The sequence below is a fragment of the Mchenga conophoros genome, linkage group LG18, assembly GCF_057382185.1.
Source record: "Mchenga conophoros isolate Kocher_MC1m ecotype Shallow Benthic linkage group LG18, M_conophoros_male_GT1.1, whole genome shotgun sequence".
Lineage (NCBI taxonomy): Eukaryota > Metazoa > Chordata > Actinopteri > Cichliformes > Cichlidae > Mchenga > Mchenga conophoros.
Genome location: NC_140543.1, coordinates 11,284,485 through 11,303,955, shown reverse-complemented (window position 1 = coordinate 11,303,955; position 19,471 = coordinate 11,284,485). Strand labels below are relative to the sequence as shown.

Sequence of the window (19,471 nt, the reverse complement as noted above, 5' to 3'; positions counted from 1 at the left end):
GACCATCAAAACGATGAAAAAATATTGCCGTAAACAGTTTATTTTGCGACACCACGAAACAAACGATAGCTTAAAATGAAACGATAGACGTTTTTATATCGTCATCCGATATATATCGTTATATCGAACAGCCCTATTCCAGCTTCCTCTCACAGTCCAAAGAAACACATGTTAGGTTATCTGTTAACTGTAAACGGCCCTGAGTGAAAGGCTTTAACTGTATAAAATTAAGTGTCGAACGAATGTGTAGTTAAATGGTCATCTTAGCCATACAGCCCACCTGCTGCTCAGATCATCTGTTTGTGAGGGGCAGCCAATCAGAAAAAAAAAAAAGCTGTCTTAGAGGGAGATAAGCTAAAACAGCTCGTTTCAGTCACTGGATCAATGCTGGATCAGGTGACCCTGAACTATTCCTTAATTATGCAGCAATAGGCTTCTGGTGGCTGTTCTATTTTATGAATAAACATGAAAGAAAAGAGCGCAATATACACTGTAGACCAACTCAGATTGTGTGACAGTGGCTGAGGGTTAAAACAGCTTCTGTGCAGTGAAAATATCCTCTTAATGAAGTCATATCGTATCTGGTGACAGGCCTGAACTAGACTGAACAGTGAAGAGTCGCTTTTAAATGAGCAGATTTTATCATCCTGCTCTAAAATTGATTGCAGCGGTCCGGATCTCACAGCCGTGTCAGACTGCATCATTCCACCCTGCTAAGATTCTCCCTCACAGGGCTTCCCCCGGCGTGCATAATGACTTTTTATAGCAAAGTAGTAAATGCAGCGCCCAGGAAGCTATCAGTTCAATTGTCCGTGACATAAATGCATCGCTTCCAGCTCCCCTTCCCCTCCTGACTTCCCTCCCCCCTCCACCCCATCTCACCCTTTGTTGAAATTGTGATCATCCTCCGTCCACTGGATGTGGACGACCTCCTGGTTCTCCTCCTGGTCAGCTTTACCGCACGTGATGGTGAAATCTTTCATGTCCCTCAGGGCTTGACGTAGAGAGTCCATCGTCTCAGCTGTGATCTGAATCATGACGCCATCTATAGGAGGAAAAAAGCTGCTCAGTTGCTTTACTCAGTACTGAGGATCATGATTATTTACTTTATTTATTTATTTTAACTTTAGTGACAATTCTTTTGACTAATTTCAACATTTCTGCAGCCAACGTGTAGCTTTGCTGACGCTGTTCTCACCTTCCACGATGCTGGTCTTGGCTAAGAAGCCAGACGAGGCTTTCAAAGCACCACTGAACACAAAGAAGCAGGCTCCAGTAACTGAAACAAACAAAGAGATAAAGTAAGAGGCTGAGCTACTTTCAGGCAAACAGATGAGACAAACAGTCAGGGGGAGGATATTCAGGCATCGCAGCCTTCCAGACGAGCCGCAGATAAAGGAGGTTTCAAGTGTGACGGTCGAGCCGGTTTCTGAGTCGGCACCTTTGCGCGGCTGGTGATGGATGCTGATGGCCTGCGTCTGATAGTTCCCGTCATCGTTCTGGACGCACACCAAGTGGGAGTCGGCCCGGTCGTTGAAACACGCCCCCATGGCCAGCACGTGTTCGTTGGACTTGTTCATGGCCTTCATCAGCTGCAAGGACAAATAATATGCATGACTAATTAAGTAGCCCTTTGTGCGTGCGTGGAGCAGAGAGGCTGCCTGGTTAAGCCTAATTGCAGTGGGCTTGTGGGTAAAGTCCTCAGTTTAAACGGGACGGCGCTGACAGACTGTGGGAAAAGGACACGTCACGGGTGGATATCAACAGCCGAAAGATCTCCCATATTAATTCTGCTAACTCTCCTGCCTCTGCCTCTCTTTGAAGCCATCCTTTGAAAATGTAGAAATAAAACTGAAAATCTGGAGGGTTTTAACCACTCGCTGCGCTAAAAAAGCTCGACTGCAAGCTGTTGAGCAATAGTGCCCGCTCCACATTACTGGGTTCCCATCTGTTACCGCATCGACAGCCAAACGCTACAACCGGCACCGCACTCTCCGCCGCGGCTTTATTTCTCACCCAAACGCGTATCACTTCTTCTGGTACGCCGTTCATTCACACCCTCGAGGCAGCAGCGTTATAACACGTGGGCAGCCCACACCTCATGTTCAGCTGCAGGGACTCCAGAGAGTTTGTCACGCAGCACCTACACACAGTCAGCCTCATTCACTGATGTCATTAGTCTGATGGAGGGAGTCTGCATGTTGGAAGATTGAAAAACGATGCCTGATCCTGAAAATAATGCTTAAATATGAATTATATAAGAGGAAAATCTGCTTTCCTTCATTTTCTGGAATTTGTTTTTAATGTTTAATGCGAGGATTTTACTTTCTATTCATTTTATAAAGACAAACACTCAAAAAACAGAGATCCATCACAGAGGTGGGGTGCAAGCCAGAGTTATAACATTCTTTTATAATTTCTGTAATTTTATTTCATTTTGTAATTCTTATTTAATTTCTGTTTATTTTAATTTCATTCAGCTTCCTAAGTAGGTTTTGCTTGTTTAAGTTTGGATTGTATTACTTTCACCACCAACTTTAGTCTTTTTATTCATTATAATTTGGATGGTGTTTATCAGGATATAGCGAGTTCAGAACAGGTGAACAAATCCCAGTTTTAAATAAAAACACGTGCACTAAATCTTTCATGCTGATTAAAGAAATGTGACCACACTGAGAAAGACTGAAACTAAAGACTCCATATAACAAATGTATACAGGCAGCTGTGAGTCCATCTGACTGGCTGTCAGAGATTACACAAAAACTACGCAACCAAAGTTTATGCAACTTAGAGGCAGTGAATGTTTCCAATAAAATCTCAGGACATGTCCTGAATATAATGTTGATTTCTAGCTGTGGTAAATCAAACATCAATCGTAGGTGGACCAAAGAATTATGACCAAGGCGACTACAGGTATGAGACCTTTGAAATGTGACTTTCAATGTAATTAAACACCAGGCTTGTGATTCGCTCAGTTCTAAATGAATAGCGTTAAAACGTTTATATTATTAAGAAGAAAGTATCCCAAGTAAGAAAAATACCCAAACAACGTCCCCTGTTCCTGAGTTTGAAGCACTGCTGAAACACAGCAAAGGTTTCAGGTCATTAACTTTAAATGTATAGATGTAATTTTTACACCATTAATCTTCTCACATGCAGAGACTAACACGCTGGATGGCCAGAGGAACCTTTTTCTCGTTTATCACCTTTAGGGTTTCTCTCTATGAAAGTTTGTTTCTGCCAGTAAATAAATAAATAAATAAATAAATAAATAGCAGGTCAAAATTTCACGTTATTTTCTTAACTTTTTAGCTTTTTTCAGAGATTTGAGGTAGTAATGTAAAATTTTGAGATAATAACCTGGAATTTTAGCTTATGAATTGCATTTCTTTTTCTGCTGGCAGAAACAGGCTTCCATATTCCTCAGTGTATTCTAACTGTGAAGTTAGCTAATGCATCTCACCAGCCTGCTGTTACCGGTGATGGTTTTTAAATGTATGCATGCACCATGTAAGGGACAGACAGAGATTTGGTGAAGAAGAGCATTGTGGTTGCATTGCATGATTGAAGTGTGTAGAATGAGTGAAAAAGCAGCACTATGAAGTGGAAATCTTTATCATTTTCTCTATCATTATTGTGTGAAAATAAATACAACTGGATGGGCGCTCACCTCATTGTAGCGATTGCTGGGGATCTTGATGCTCGTCTTCCTCACCTCCATGTCCACAACCAGACCTTTGACCACCGGCAGCGTGTACTGGTAGTTACGGAAGTCCTGGGACAGTGAAAAAGAAAAAAAAAAACAAAACATAAATGAACTGAAATGAACATCATAACAAACAAATCACTTGAATGGTTACATTCCTGTTTACATACCCAGCATATAGCGGGGGGCTCTTTAACCTTTAAAATAATTAAAAAGTGAGCTCAGGAAGAGAAAAACAAAGCACTTACCGCCAGCAGGTTCATGATGGTGTGACCGGTCTCTCCAAAGAGCGGTTTTCTGAAGCGAACGCTGAACAGCGGGCACGGATAAACTGCAGAACACAATGATTACTGGTGATTACAGGAGAATCTTCCTCTTCCACAAATTTGGTTTCATGGATTTATATTTTTTGCTATTTTCAAAACAATTTCACAGCTGATTTCATTACACAATCCCCTAAAAAGTGAAAGAACTCAGAGGAGACAGAAGACAGAAATCCCTCTGGAGTTGTGTCAGAAATCTTGTGCAAAAAGCTGCCAAATCAAACACGTGGCTCCCCTGCTGTGACGACTCCTTATGAATTAGCAAGCAGCAGAAAATAGCGGCTTCTTTATTTCATTAGTGCTCCGGGGCTTTGTGGTCTGTAGGTTTTTTCCAGGTATTTCAATGTTACACAACTTTTTTTCCTCCTCTTCATCCATAAATGCAAATGAGCAGAACAAGAGACCCCACGCATCACACACAGTGAACTCCTAATCCACAAGTGAAAAAAGAAATAAATAAAAAATACAGCAGCTGCTTTTTTCCTTCAGCAACTAAAGCTTCTTAGATGACTATTTTTAGCCTTATCACTGCAAACAGCCGGGGAAAAAGAGATCTCAGTATAAACTCTCATTAGCAAAGAAAGAAATAAAGCTCAGCCTCAATCTGCACTTCGTGCTGACGAGTCTCTCGGCCTTCTGCTGGTCAGCGCCGGAGGTAAGAGGTGAGAGCGTGGAGAAGAGCGCCGTTTGTGTGGTGGGCTGATTTCATGGCTGCGCAACTGTTTTGTGTTTAAGAGCTTCGACTGTGTGCGGCTTTGTTAATGTATTCTATTCGTGTTCGCTGGATGCAGACAAGGCGCTTCACAGAGCCGAGCGGGCGGTGCTCGGCACTGGCAGGTCTGGCTGTGAGAGAAGAAGATTTGGTGAAAGCAGCGTCGCCGTTAAATCCCTCCTTCATGTGGGAAGCCATGATATGAAGTCAGCTGACATACTAAGTTCTCTAGATCTTAATATTTTACCATAAAGACCCAACAGACCATTACAGGATACTCACACACTTAACGTTCCCAGGGACCTCAGTGCTGTCTAAGCTTGAAATAGGAGCAACGTTTTTTGGAGTAACCTCAGCTCATTTTAACTCAATCCTACAAACATGTGCTGCGTCTCCACTTCACTTCAGTCCACAATTCAAATTTCTGAAGCCTCTACCTCCTAAAACAGACTCCTTCCTTCCCACCATAGCCAAGTTCTGCTCTTACAGGGATCATCTTTCTCTCTAATATTACCTTATTACATAAAGCACCTTGAGGTGACTGTGGTTGTGAAGTACAGCAAAAGAAACAAACATAACTGAAGTGATGTACCCAGCAACACTACAAAATGACAAAATGTGCAGAAATGTTTGTTAAACAGGAAGTAATATGAGCAATTCACTTTTCCCTGGCAACCGGGTGTTGTATGTGTGGATAACGCCGATTGAGAAACTCCAATAGGGAAACAGGTGTATTATTAAGAAACTAGTGAAGATGTTTGAGAGAAGTCAAGAAAAAATGTTATGCCTTGGAAAATTAAAACAATAGTGTTTTATTTGCCTTTAGTTAACAAAAAAGCATTTAAGTCACCTCAGTGATTTTAAGAGATTTATAAGTTCACAGCACATTAGCCTGTGTGACTTGGATCTAATAAAGTTCGGTAAAAAGTTTGATGTGTGTTGACTGCACGTTGATGATACCTGCTGAGTTGAAGTGCGGCTGCCATTATTCTCCTGGGATGGTTCAAGACAACAGCTGGAGAACGCATCCTTACAAACAAGCTCCTGCTGCCGAAACAGCCCAATTTTCTTCTTCTAACAAACTTTTTGTTTTGAATCTTTTGCTTCAATATATTCAGTTTGTTTTTGCATTAATTGTCAAGGTATTTGGTTGGTTAGTGACCAGATGTGGCAGCAGGGGTCATATTGTGACACAGCCCTCCTTAGTTTCTGGCTACACTTTGAGCCTCACTCACTGTGCCACACAGGACCAGTGTTTGGAGGAAAAGCCATAGATATGTCCACCGTTCTTTCACGTCAGACACCGAAGACGCCCGCACCTTTATCATATGTGCATATGAATCATCTGAGGAAGTCTGTCCACACCGTAAAGAAAAAAAAAAATCTGGTAAAAATAGTGACGAACAGGTTTTGTGGTAAAACAAATGTGCACAAAGTGTAAGGGCAGATTTGTAAATCACATCCAACATCTGGGATTGTTTTGTCTGTGCTTTTAAACTGCTCAGCTTCATTTTCTTTGCATATCAAACTAAATGGGAACTTCAGCTCTTTAGCAACATGTCTGAGTGCCATTAAAGCAACATAATCACATCATTATTACTTCTTAATCACCGTGACGGCACAGTACGGAGCCTCGTATTCTTCTCAACTCACATCGGTACTCTGCTCCCAGCCGCAGCATGAGGCGGATGGGGAAGACCTTGGCCCAGGGCGTCTCCCATTTCTGGATGAGGATCCCGAAGAGGTAGGGCGGGTTGGGCAGGAGCAGGTCCTGCAACGACTGGAAGGAAGGGCTGATGTAAAGGAAGCCGCCATGCTCCTTGCTGCCCAGGAAGCTCTGCGTGAAGAACGAGTGACTCAGGTGGCTCAGCACGTTACCTTAAAAGAAGCAGAAGAAAAATAAGGGGAATGAGAGTGGTTAGTGATATAAGAGATGGAAGGAGGTGGAAGAGGAGGGGTTGATTGAATTAGAGAGGAAAAGCACAGCAGGGAGGAAAGAGAAAATAGAGGAGTAATGCAAGAGGCATTTGGGAGCAATGTAATAAAAAGCAGGGAATGCAAAAAGCAGGAAATTGAAAAAGATGAAGAGGAAGAAAAAAATAAAGTAAGAAAATGAGCACAAATGAAAAGCTAAGAAGGGAAGAGCTTTGGTCCTGAGAAGAGGAGACAGATATGAAAGGCTCAGGGATTACTCAGTGTGGCTAAGCAGCCTTGTTTAGTCTGCATTAAGTTCTACACCAAAGGCTCGCCTGCTCACTCTACAACTTAATTTTACCCATAAAAGGGTTCATGTCTCTAATTATCTGTGGGATAGATCCACGCCTTTAAATGGCACATAACATAATAATCCTAATGGCAGGAAAAAGCTCAGCAGTTAGGACTTGCTAAAGCCAGCACTTCTTCTCGAGGCCTGACGGACGCCGACCTAATCGAGACAGACACAAACAATATGGCTCCCATCCACAAACTTGAAACTGCTCCAGTGTGAATATGAAAAAGGAAACAGCCTTAGGGTAGCGAGCCGTCAAAGTCAGCTGATATTAGCAGTTTTTGCTTTGCAGCATACGGAGGTTAAAAAAAGAAAAGAAAAAACGAACTGCAAAGCGGTGGCGAGGAGTCACGCCTGGAGGGGCGCAACCTGACAGCAGGACGCTAATGTTTGGACCATTTTTCATGAACCAGACACAGCAGTGTTGGACGGTAACCCAAATTCCAAATTGAGCTCGACTGGGCGCACCTGTGGTCTCTATGAAGCAAAAAGTAGAGCTCAGACATTTTCCTCTTGTGCACTACATTTAGAGTTTGCTCATTTTTAACAGGGCAGGCCCCCAACTGAGACACCCCACCTGTGGACTCTAGACAGAACCGCTAATGAGTGGCTCCACGGTGCAGGTGGAAATGAGAGCATCCTGGTGGAGCTGCCGATGTTGTTCTTACCACTGAGGGCCTCCTGGTAGAGCTGCACAAAGTGGGTGAAGATGTCTTTGGGGATGGTCTTCTCATCTGGCAGACACTGGAGGAGAATGACGACCTCGGCCTGGCCGACGGCATGCATCCCTTTAGTCGTCACGTACCAGCACTTCCTGTTTACGTCTGTGGGGTTAGAGGGAAAACGTGTCAGGGCACAGTTACATTAGAGGCCCCTTTACGGAAGTGATCTAACATGTTTTATATGAATAATAATCCATTTAAAATAAAAAAATAAAAATAAATAAATAAATAAAAATCAGAAGAACCACCATATACAGGCTGAACAACATATTCATAACACGTTTTACAAACAACACAACCCTAACTTGAAAGCTGTCAGTAGGGGGCCACCACAGGTGTTGCCCCCTCCTGGTCATTTTAGAGAATGTGGTTCAGGGGGTTGGGAAGCTCATCTTGTAACCGGAACGTTACCGGTTCGATCCCCTGCTCTGTCTGTCTTAGTTGTTGTGTCCTTGGGCAAGACACTTCACCTACCGCCTACTGGTGTTGGCCAGAGGGTCCGATGACGAGATATGGCAGCCTCGCTTCTGTCAGTCTGCCCCAGGGCAGCTGTGGCTACAACTGTAGCTTGCCTCCACCAGTGTGTGAATGTAAGAGTGACTGAATAGTGGAAAAGCACTATATAAATGCAATCCATTATTATTATTATTATTAAGGCGCTCCTCATTGGCTTAACCCAGAAACTCTGCAATCCAGATTTTTAAAACTGTCATACATAATGCAAAGTATTGATGTATGAGACAAACGGTATGAGACAACATTTATAAATCATGATTTGTGATACACATTTATGAGTATTATTCAGTAGTATTGTGGCATTTCTTCTTATACGCCACACACTGCATTAGCGTGGCAGCTCTTTCAGGAATGTCTGAATTAATGCATAATGAACATCTGTGTAACCGAGCTGTGTGTGTGAATGACAAAAAGCTGTTACTTTAACAGATACAGTAAGTGAACCAGGCAGTACATATTCTACGTCCTAACTCCTCAGGCATTTGAGCATGTTTGAGCATGGCTACTCAGTAATTCACAAGAAAAGAAAAAAAGAGAGCTAAAATCGGCCATCATAAAAAATGTATATAGTCCAAATATGTATTTTGCCTTTTTCCCTTTTGTCATCAAAAAATTATTAATTTAGAAGTCTGACTCTACGCTCACTGCTGCTCCTCTTCTTTTAAAAAACCCCCAAAAATCCTCCCCCCAGAACAGTGCTTTAACTCACAGTTGACAAGCTTGACCATGGCGAGCAGGTTCGCGTTGAGCACGAAGACCAGTGGGTCTGGGCCTCCCTCCTCCAACTGTTGCATGAGGACGATCTCCGACGGCCTCTCCTCCACTGCGTAATCTGCAGGTGGTCGGAGCGGAGTAGAAGAAGAAACAGGTAGCGGGAGGAGTCAAGGCAAAGTTAAGATAAATGAGAGGAACGGAGAATGAGAGACGGTGATGTCAGAATGAGAGTCAAGAGAGAGGAGGAGAGGGTTGAAGATGGTAAAATGAGTACAAAATCAAATTAGGAAGCAGCTAAAAACTCTCCCAAGCAATCGCTTATAACCACAGCATTACCGTGTTCAAACCCACCCTCCCGCCCCCTCTTAGCAATGAGTGGTCGAAACATGAGCGGTGACGGTATAAGCACGAGAGAAACAACATTTAAGAAAAGCACAAAAACGGCAGCTGACGGAGCAATGAGGAGGCAGCAGAACGGTGGGGATGAGGGCAAGCACCTGTGATGTGGCCTCCCGTACCTCCTTTGACTCCGGTGGAGATGAGGATGGGAGGGAGCCCGTCCTCCGGGATCAGGCTGAGAGAGCTGCCCACGGGGCTGCCCACTGGGGCAACAGGGGTATGGGCTGCCTGAGGGTGGAGAGAAGAGGTGGGGGGGTGTGGAGTTAGATGTACTGAAGGTTATAACACACAGTGAGATGTAATAATACAGACAATACTCAGGAACTATGGCTGAGATTGGCAGAACAGGTTCAACAAGCATTAAGTGTAACTATATATTAATAACAGAGCACGTTGGATTTAAATATCAGCAGTGCTCTTTAAAATAATCCAAGAAGAAGAAAAATACTTGAAACAATACAAAACTGACATTTCAGCCATTTGGTCCCTTATATCCTTAAAGCTGCAATGATCAATATTAGCAGGTGGAGAGCATGAGTCACACAGCTTCGACAGCATCTCATAACTTCACCATCTAGTTCACTAAGACTGTTACTCCACAGCAGTGTGACTGTGCTGTAAAAGCAGAGTGGAGTACTCAGCAGCTGAAAGCCGGTTAGAGGGTAAGGGAGTAGAAATTAGAGCCACGCTGATCAGGTGGGCAGAAAACAACTCCACAAAAATACTAATTGTTGCTCCGCTGGATGTGTAGACGGGCGACTGCTTATGAACTCATTCACTTCTCTTTAAACTTTACCTTGGATATTTTTGCCAATGTGATTTTACATTTATTGAACTGTTCAGTAATGATCCAAAACAATTTAGCCTGAGAGATTTAAAAGGCATCTATTATGATTAATCCCTGTGAGCTGAAGCCAGCCACACACCACTCTGTCTGTTTACTGAGGGGCAGCCAATCAGAAGAAACCTGTTTGCAGCCTGGAACAAAAAATAAATAAACATGTTTTGTTTGGTGTGGACATTTCATTACAATTGTATGTGTGTGATGGTGTTTTTTCCCCCCACTTTACTTATTTGTTTGACTTTTCTAAGGCTTCAAGTTGGAACCGTAGCTCCCTTGACTGACAGGTGCTACAGCTGACCGCTGTGTGTGCCACTGAATTAGACCAGAGTTGTGCTGCTGGTGCCTTTTGGAGAATTCTAATATTCCTGTGGCTTCCTGTTGGAATACTTTATTAGTTTGTTACTTGGCACTGCTCAGTGCCTGTACATTGCAACCCTATACTTTATGAATGCAGCTTGCTAACCGTGATTGTGAGCATTAGCTGATAACTTAGCATTCCACCTTCTTGTCCAAATATGGAAATTTTCTGTCCATAAAAAAAAATAATGTAGCAGTGGCCAAAAGACTAATGTTATCCGGTCGTAAAGTCTGACGTCACTAGCTGTGTCTGGGCCTAAACTCCGCTGCAGGTCCATATATCAAACGATCACTATGGCATTACTGAGAGTTGAAAAACTGTCTAAAGTCTTTCATCTTTAATAAAATGATCAGCGTTCTGCTCTACCACGTGTAACAATTGAGTCTAACATCCAGGCATCCATGAAAACGGAATTTATGACATTTAACGGAGTTAGCAGTTAGCAGGGAGTTAGCTCGCTAGTTTCTATCTAAATACAATATAGCATGTCCTGACTGCGGGGTTTTGGAAACAAATTAAAACGTACAGCTCTGTTATCACTTCCAACATAAATGAAGACAGAAAACTAAACCGCAGTGACGTTTGTAGGGTTACTGAAGTTGGGCTAGCTGGTATATAATGATGTGCTACTTGACCGCTAGCGACACAGCTATGTTAGCATAATATAAACAAGCTAACTTTTTTCCCACTCGATAAAAGTTAACGTGAGTGTTCTCGGTGGTCAGGAACAAATGTAATCGCATGGCAGGATGCTGTAAAAGGACCAAACTTCAGCCAGGAGAACAACTGAGATAATCCATCCACAATACGAGGTTAGTCATTCATATACTGCTGCATGGGCTGGGCTGTAGTTACATCCTAAGGTTTTAAAAACTGAGCTTAAATAAATGATTAGCGGTAATAAAAGCCGAGGGAGGTCAACAGTGATCACTGACTGTTTTAGGAGCTTTTTGAGATCAAATAGAAGAAAATACATAACATTAAACATGTTAACAACACAAAAGCCATATTAAACGCAGACTACTTTAGGCCCGGAAGTAGGATTCGTCGCGTCATCACTTAACAACCGGATATCCTGGTGGCCTCTTGCATTACTCCTGGTGGTGGCTACACTCATCGTTTATTTACAGTCTACAAGATAAGGATTATTATGACCTATAAATCATGCAAAGCTACTTTACTAGATTCCAAAAATGAAATCGTCACACTGGAAAACTAACACAATAAAGTTCCTTTAAATTTTATTTAAAGACAAATATTGGGTCGACATTAGAGACCACAGCTATCTCGACATTAAGTTTCTTGAACAAGCTCAATACAAATTAATAGCATCTTATATTAATTGCTCTCGACCTTCTTTCAAAGACTTTGCGACCGGTCTGTTATAAATCTACCAAAATGTGATTACTTATGCAGCTTGAGTCATTTTGTCAGATTTGATAAAGCTCCTCCACAGCGGCAGAGGACATCGTCTAACTTGTTTCACTGGCTCCATCGTACTCTTCCCTGTGATAAGTAAAATTAAAAACTGATTGAGGGTCTTTTTCTTCTGGCCTGAACCAAAGCCTCTCTCACTCTGCCCTTTTTAGGTTAGTCGCTTTTATTTGAGAAGCAAACCATGAAAACAGTCATGAATGCACAGCAGATGCCTTTCGTGTGCTCCGGTCAAACTAAAGGGCTCGTCTTCTCTGGTGAAGAATTTCTGGCATCAAATTCCCCAAGACTTGAATTCTCACATTGACTTTCACATGTTAAAGTCTGGTTTTAAGCTCACGTTCTGTCTACAAAGCATAATAAGGCTTTCTGGGATTCACAGGGAGTCACTTTGTTTCAGAGGCCATGAATCATCCTGACAGCTGATGCTCGATACACCAAAACCACAGAAACAACCGGATACGGCTTGCTGTTCCGTTATCCACTTAGAAACAAGCTGAGTGACCAGAGTAAAGCACATTCCAGCTTTAAGCATTTCAATCAAGTGGATTTTCTAATTCTCATAATGCAACAAGGAATGTTTCCTTTGACCTACTGCTGTTTATCACAGTCTGAGACTGAGCCAGCATACCACCAACAATACCACATAAAGAGTTCTTTGTGACTCCCATCAGCAAAATGCAGAGTAGCAAATAGGGCCATACATAGCTAACCTAATAGTATTAGTTGGGGCTGCCAAGCCTACCTCAGTGGACTCAGAAGTGGAGGATTTATTGATGGCGAGTGACTGCGAAGGAGCAGAGCTGGAGGTCGGCAGTTTGGGTGACTCTGCTGTGTCACCATTGGGTAGGACTCCATCAGCGAACCACACCCTCCTCTGCTCTCGTGAGACGGACCCTGAATGTCAAAGACACGCTGTCAAATTAAAAGCATCAATCATAATTGTTTTGGTCAATGCTGAGATCACAATAATTTAATATGATTACACTGGGCTACAGCCAAAATTCTTTCAAAATAAATTAAGCCACACAAATGATTTTGTGGGGCTAAAACTGAAAAGGACACTTAAGGGTATTGGTCGACAAAAAGTTTTTAACTGAAACCTGGAATAACATAAATATAAAGGCACTTCGACCCCTGAATTTTGGCAGAAATGAGCCAACTGAAGTAGGTTGATGCCAATTTTCCTAAACTGTTCATCCAGTTTTATTATCAAGCATGAAATTCAACTGTCCAATTTTGAATCTTATGTCATCTCCATTTGAGCTTTTGACCTCTCCTGTGACCTTGGATTTCACCTTCCTCGCAGCAGGAAATCTGTGGTGCTTCAACGTGAAGTTAGAGGATTTTAGAGCATATTAAAATACATAATTTTTCAGTATGCTGTTGAAAGTAGACAGACACATATTATTGTATTATTGATCAATTATTTTGCAATGTAATAATTTTCTGTCTTCTTCATTTAAATGTATATTCTCTGGACATTCTTTTTAATTTTTGTGTGATTATTTTCCACAAAACAGTTGCTCTTGTCTTTGAAAAGTGCTATATAAATAAATTGTTTGCCTACTAGTCGATTTATTTTAAGAAAGAAATGTAATTAAGTGGACTACCTTGGATTTTTAATTAAAATTTACTTGGAGGAGGAGGACATATGAATTTTATAGCTACTACTGCCTGATGTGGGGTGAATGTGATCATTTAGAAATGTAAACAGTTGGGAAAGTAGTGCACTGAGCCATAAAAATGATTATTTTGAAATAAACAGCACAATATATCGATTACATTACGATTTATATCGACTGTTAAAAGCTAAAACTGTCATTGAGATTACACACACACACACACACACACACACACACACACACACACACACTCTAAATGAAATATCAGCATATAAGGAAAAATCTGCAGAGGACAAAGTGTCACTTTCAAGGGTTACAAAAGATGTTAGCATTAGAGTACTTTTATTCGCCGTAAAGGTCGTACCCTCGTTGCCAGGCTGCTTCAGGACTCCCACGGGCACCATGACGGTTGGAGGGGGCGAGCTGAGCACCCCAGAGGCCTGAGCCTGCTGCAGAGGGGGGATGGTGGAGCAGTACTCAGCTGGGTTGTTGGGGTTTGGACTTTGATTGCTCGCAGCAGCCGGCGTTTCCCATGATTGAGCTGACAGAGAGAAAATGGCACCAGTAAACATTAGGAGTCGTCATGCGTTACATAAGTACACATACATTTTTCACACCAGGAGAATTCTTGGGGAATTTAGAAGACTTTCCTGTAAGCAGGTACTCCTTCATAGCACAAAATTCACAGGTGTTACTATTTTCTCTAATGAGGCCTGTAAGTCTTCACTTCAGCCTTAAAGCTGCTACAGCCTACAGCTGTGCTTCACCTCAGCTCATCAACGAGACTCTTTGACACTCTTTAAATCGCAGCACAAAACCCATCTGTTTACATTAGCATATCAGCTGTAACCATCTTGTTTTATACGTTTTACATTCATAGTGTTCTTGGAGTTTAAATCTCTTTTAATGCTGTTCTTGTTCATTTTGTGTTTTAAGGTGACCTTGAATCCTTTGAAAGGCGCCAACGAACAACATTATTATTAAAACTCATTATTAAGTCATTAATCAGTGAACCTGGACTGACCTGCACTGATAATTAAAGTCATTAATATAACCCATTCCTTTCATAGCACGATGTGTCAAAATGTGTGCTGTAAACATGATTTATCTATACAGAAGCTGCGCCACATTAGAGATAAAATCAAACTGCTGCTAACTACTGAACCTTTGGACAGATCACATTTTTATTCATTAAGAAGCTCTGATCAACTTCTCTTTGATCTTCTCTTTGCATGGTCAAAAACCGTTCGTGTTTCTGCTTCGTACCCTTTTCGTTTACACGCTTTGTTTTGTCGCCCCAAATCAGGTTTTCAATACACCTGTTCCTTTACTCTGTTTATTGAACCGATCTTTATTTCTTCTGAAGCATTTACTGGATTACTTTTGCATAAAGCTGTGATGCTTTGTTTTGTTTTGCTGTATATTATGTCATGCACTGTTAGATTACAACTTGCTGAACTGGATTTCAGGCTTTTCAAAAGTTTTCAAACTTTGTGGTGCAAACGTCATGCAAAATTAGACACTTTATTCAGAACAAATTTGGTTTTCAATTGGAAAGACTTTCTTTTTGGATTTGCAAACGCAAAAATAAACTACCTGCGAGTTTAGCGGCTCACATTTCTAAAGCCAGGTGGCCCAGCCTTAGAGAACTTGTGTGTTGCTTATGCAATCTTCATAATGTGGAGAAAAATTAATAAATAAAGACAAATTGCTTTTTCCATAAGATCCCACGAGAGAGAAAGCACATCTTACCAAGTCCCTATTACTGTTTAATCTTGTTATTTATTCTATTATTAGTCTCTTATAAATTATTTCACTTTTATTTCTCCAATTCTTCTCTCTTTCTTAAAGCAAGTAATACTCCATGGTCTGTTTTTGTGTTCTGTAATTATGTAAAAAGAAACAAACAAACTTCTAAGCGGAATTACACTGGAAAGTTGTATAAACACAGATGATTTTATATACCGCTGTCTACCGTGTGACTGCAAATAAAGAAAATGTAAAATTGGACAAAGGTTTTATCTGGACATACTAAATTCATTAAAAGGATATGGAGGAAACACTTAGCAATTTGCACCTCTAACATCTGATTTCATAAGTTGCAAAGAAGAAACCTTGCAGTACTTGCAATGATGCTCACCACTTGTCAGAGCAGAGTGACAGGTGACACAGACACGAGCCTCCTTCCTGTCCATGTACGTGAGCCTGCACTTCAGACTGCAACACGCCGCACAGAACACCTTAAAAACAACACGGAGAGACAGAAAAATAATCCACACCAGAATCCTACAAATGACCAAACCTCCAACATGACATCATCACCTTCAACGTAAAAATTATTATTATTATTTTTTAATTAAAGAACGTCCAGAAAGTTGTCATTAAATGTGCAGGAAATGTAGCGTTTTATGGACACTGATTTCATGTACTGAGCCAGCGCTTCAATGAGCTGCAGCTGCGTACACGACACTTTTCTTTCAATGGATTAGTACCTCATTACGTGTCATTTTCCAGTATCATGTACTTTAAATAATTAGACAGAGGGTAGATGATCCTTTTAATTTCAGAGCCACGCGGCACCATTATAATCTAGTTGTGGATCTAGCACTGTGGTGGAGGGTGCACCGAGGTTCCCGCTGCGCCTATTGTTTGCAGCCCCAGTGCAGGTGTTAGTATTACTGCAGTGCCAGCTCCCCCCTGCTCCAGTGGCAAGGAGCGTGTGTGATTTTGTTTACTACCATGGGAAATTAAGTAGCAGTCTGCCGATTTTTCCACTGCACTGTCAGCGACTGCATCTTCAGCTTAGAGCACAGTGCAGACAACCTGCTTTGTGTGTGTGGGTGGGCATAATGCTATAAAGCTACCTGCCCAACTATCAGCAAATAAATGCCTAAAGAGGAAAGCGTCTATCACAGCCCTGCATTAAATTTACCTCCTTCATCTATCAAAGCTATTTCCACATGTTTTTCCATCTCGCCGTTTCTGTTTTTGCTTAATATTAAAACACTGCCTACTTTTGGTGCACACTTACGAGATTTATTAAACATCAAAAACAACATAATCACAGAGATACACAGTTGTGTAATAGGTCATTATAGCTAGACTGCTCTTTATGGGTTAGATTAGCACAGTTTTAGTACACCACTGACCTTGCCACAGGCCCTGCAGTGATGCCTCCTCTTGGTGAAGGTGAACTTGACGTCACATTTCATGCAGACTGGAGCCTGGGAGTCAGGCACCCACACAGGGGCGACCTCTCCCAGAGAGCTGGTAGGTTTCCTGCACAGAGCACCTTGTTGCCCTGCCTGGAGATCATTGTCTGGGCTCTCTGGGGGTATGAGGGATGGAGAGTGGATGATGCCCTCTCCATTCACTCTGACTGCACTCTGGTCAGTCCCGCCAGGCGACGTTTCGGAGGGTGTGCCTTTCCGGCATTGGTTTTCGAGGTTCTTGTTCTTGTTGGCGGCAGACGGACTGAGCAGGTTCTGCACCTGGCCCGACAACGGCTGTGGGATCTGGAGCTTGAGGCTGACGGGCTGTTTGGGTCGGGCGCCTCCATAGGGAATGCTGACTGGCTGTAGCCGGTTGTTGAGTTTTGGTTGGATGCAACCCGATCCCCCCGCTCCTCCCTCGCCGCTTTCCTGCTTGCTCTCCTCCATTTCTTTCTCCTCAGTTACAGAGTCCTCTTTTGAGGGGACAGGAGAGGGGGAAACACCTTCCTCTACCCTCTCTTCCACCTCCTGAGGCTTAGAGCTAGTCCCGCTCTCCTGTTCCAAACCATTTGGAAGATTTGCTATTCTGTGGTGCTGGTCTACTTGTCCCTCTGGACCACATCTCCTTTCCTTCTCCAGCCCAACCTTGTCCGAAGGAGACGCACCGTTCTCCTCCAACTCACACCCACTCTGAACAACCCTGCTTCCATTCAGGAGACTTTCCCCTTGCTCCTCTTTTAAAATTCTAGTTTGCGTTTCTAGGCCAAAGTCCTGTAAGGCAGCTGAACTGCCATCATCCCCATTTTGTGCCGTGTGTTCCACATTTGGGAGAATTTTTGTGGTGGGTGTTTGTTCCTGTAATCCAACCTCAAAGCTGAAGCGAGTGTGACTGACAGACGAGCCTCCTCCTCCGGATGAGGCAGCTGTCTCTTCACGTTTAGTCTCCTGGCCAGAATCACCAAGCTGGATGTCTGCAGGAGAACTTATCTCTTTGCTGAGCGCATCCAGCTGTGGACTGGACAGGCAGCCATTCTCCACGTTGTCAGAGGCCGTCACAGGGGGCGGCGAGAGGTCGTCGGTGCCCACCAGTTTGCCGATATTGGGCTGGGGGAGGGGAGGGCTGTGGACGTCTGCCGGCCTCTCCTCTGCCCAGGATGGAGGTTCGGGACCAGGATGCCTTTTCAGATCAGCCCCTGAGGGAGGGGTGGAGGATGAGTCGGGGAGGGTCTTAAATGACAGGGGACTCTCCCGGGGGCTGAGGTCTGCGTGAGCCAGCGCAGGGTTCAAAGAGAGCATGTGGGTTGGTGGGGCCAGGATCTGGGTCCACTTAGCATCTGAAAGAATGGGAGTGTCCGTCTCATCTGCAGAGAAAAAAGGAAAATGAAAGACTGTATGGATCTCAGCAGAAGCTCTTTGAACGTATTTTAATGTACTCACAAATTATATCTACAACTATTTTTTTTTTTTTTTACGAAATCAACCAAAATATTAATGTATAAACTGGTATTGTCATCCTCATGTCAGAAAAATTGGTGCTCATGCTTGGTCTTATGAAGCCTGCACCATTTAATATCTATAAAGACATAAATTAATACTTGTCTTGATGTAGTCCCCTATTCCACTTTGCATTTGCCGGACACAACCATTTATCTACACTTTCCAAACAGCTTCCAATTTTCTGCTTAACACATGAAATGTGAAATACGAGGAAGTGGTTAGGAGATCATGAACCCTTGAACAGCCTCACAAGAACAGCCACAGAGAACTGATACAAAGATACACACTTCCAGGTGATCGAAAAAGCTATAAATGGCAGGAACAAAGCAGGGGATGAACTGAGAAATGAGGTTGGCATGGAGTGGGAAATTAGTGTGTGGATGGACTGGGAAATTCTGAGAAAGTGGGCCAAAATGGCTTGCTCGCCCCTGGGAGCCATCAGTCAAGCCGACATATAACTACTGTGTAATACAAGTAGAAATTCTTAAAATATTTCTTTAAACCGACTTCCTCACACAGTCGGCCCTCGCCTCCATCCGCTGCAGTTCATGCTAAGCTGTTTCAGTGTGCAGCACACACACACACACACTTAATCTGCCAAGCTGGATCTCTGACAGAGGTCAAAGATAACCACACACAGACAAAATACACACCAAGTTCACAGTAACATTAAACTCTACTTTGTGCCCATGGATCTGCAGGACTTTAGAAGACAAATTTAGAAGAAGAGCCATCCTTTTTTTTTCCCTATAACAGGCATTTGTGCTGGAATGCTGAGAGAATGCAGATACACAGCTCAGTAATGCAGTGTTTACTTCACAATTACCATAAATAAACTGTGAAATCACAGAGTCTCCAAAAAGGCTCCGACACACTTTTGGGATCATTAAGTGTGATGAAAACAGCCAACCCTCCTGTCTTGCACCAGTTACACGATGTCTCAAAGCCTAAGGGAAATGGGAAATTCAATTAATCCTATCCCCTCGTGGCCCGCCCTCAATCCCCACCTGTGAATGTTACTCAGACTTAATGGGCGGTGGCTGATTTTCTGACACCTTGATGATTTACTCTCAGAGGTTGTGCAATGGCACGCTGACAGCAGCTTTTCCTTTTCTGTTCGCCTTTCCTCGTCCGCAATGA

At 42.7% G+C, this 19,471-nt stretch overlaps 1 protein-coding gene across 4 annotated transcripts in view; it reads right to left on the bottom strand.

The window, feature by feature from the left end:
- Positions 1 to 19,471, bottom strand: part of zfyve9a (zinc finger, FYVE domain containing 9a) — a 38,165-nt gene that overhangs the window by 5,468 nt on the left and 13,226 nt on the right. The window contains exons 4-16 of one of the 4 annotated variants that reach the window (XM_085255074.1): positions 16,772 to 18,195; positions 15,763 to 15,862; positions 13,963 to 14,163; positions 12,743 to 12,894; positions 9,460 to 9,589; positions 8,958 to 9,080; positions 7,679 to 7,834; positions 6,395 to 6,619; positions 3,955 to 4,037; positions 3,671 to 3,775; positions 1,442 to 1,592; positions 1,199 to 1,279; positions 883 to 1,045 (exon numbers count right to left, since the gene is read on the bottom strand). In XM_085255074.1, the coding sequence (XP_085111200.1) occupies positions 883 to 1,045; positions 1,199 to 1,279; positions 1,442 to 1,592; positions 3,671 to 3,775; positions 3,955 to 4,037; positions 6,395 to 6,619; positions 7,679 to 7,834; positions 8,958 to 9,080; positions 9,460 to 9,589; positions 12,743 to 12,894; positions 13,963 to 14,163; positions 15,763 to 15,862; positions 16,772 to 18,195 (3,094 nt within the window). The remainder of the gene's footprint in view (positions 1 to 882; positions 1,046 to 1,198; positions 1,280 to 1,441; positions 1,593 to 3,670; positions 3,776 to 3,954; positions 4,038 to 6,394; positions 6,620 to 7,678; positions 7,835 to 8,957; positions 9,081 to 9,459; positions 9,590 to 12,742; positions 12,895 to 13,962; positions 14,164 to 15,762; positions 15,863 to 16,771; positions 18,196 to 19,471) is intronic. The other 3 variants (XM_085255075.1, XM_085255076.1, XM_085255077.1) reach the window with 3 other exon arrangements.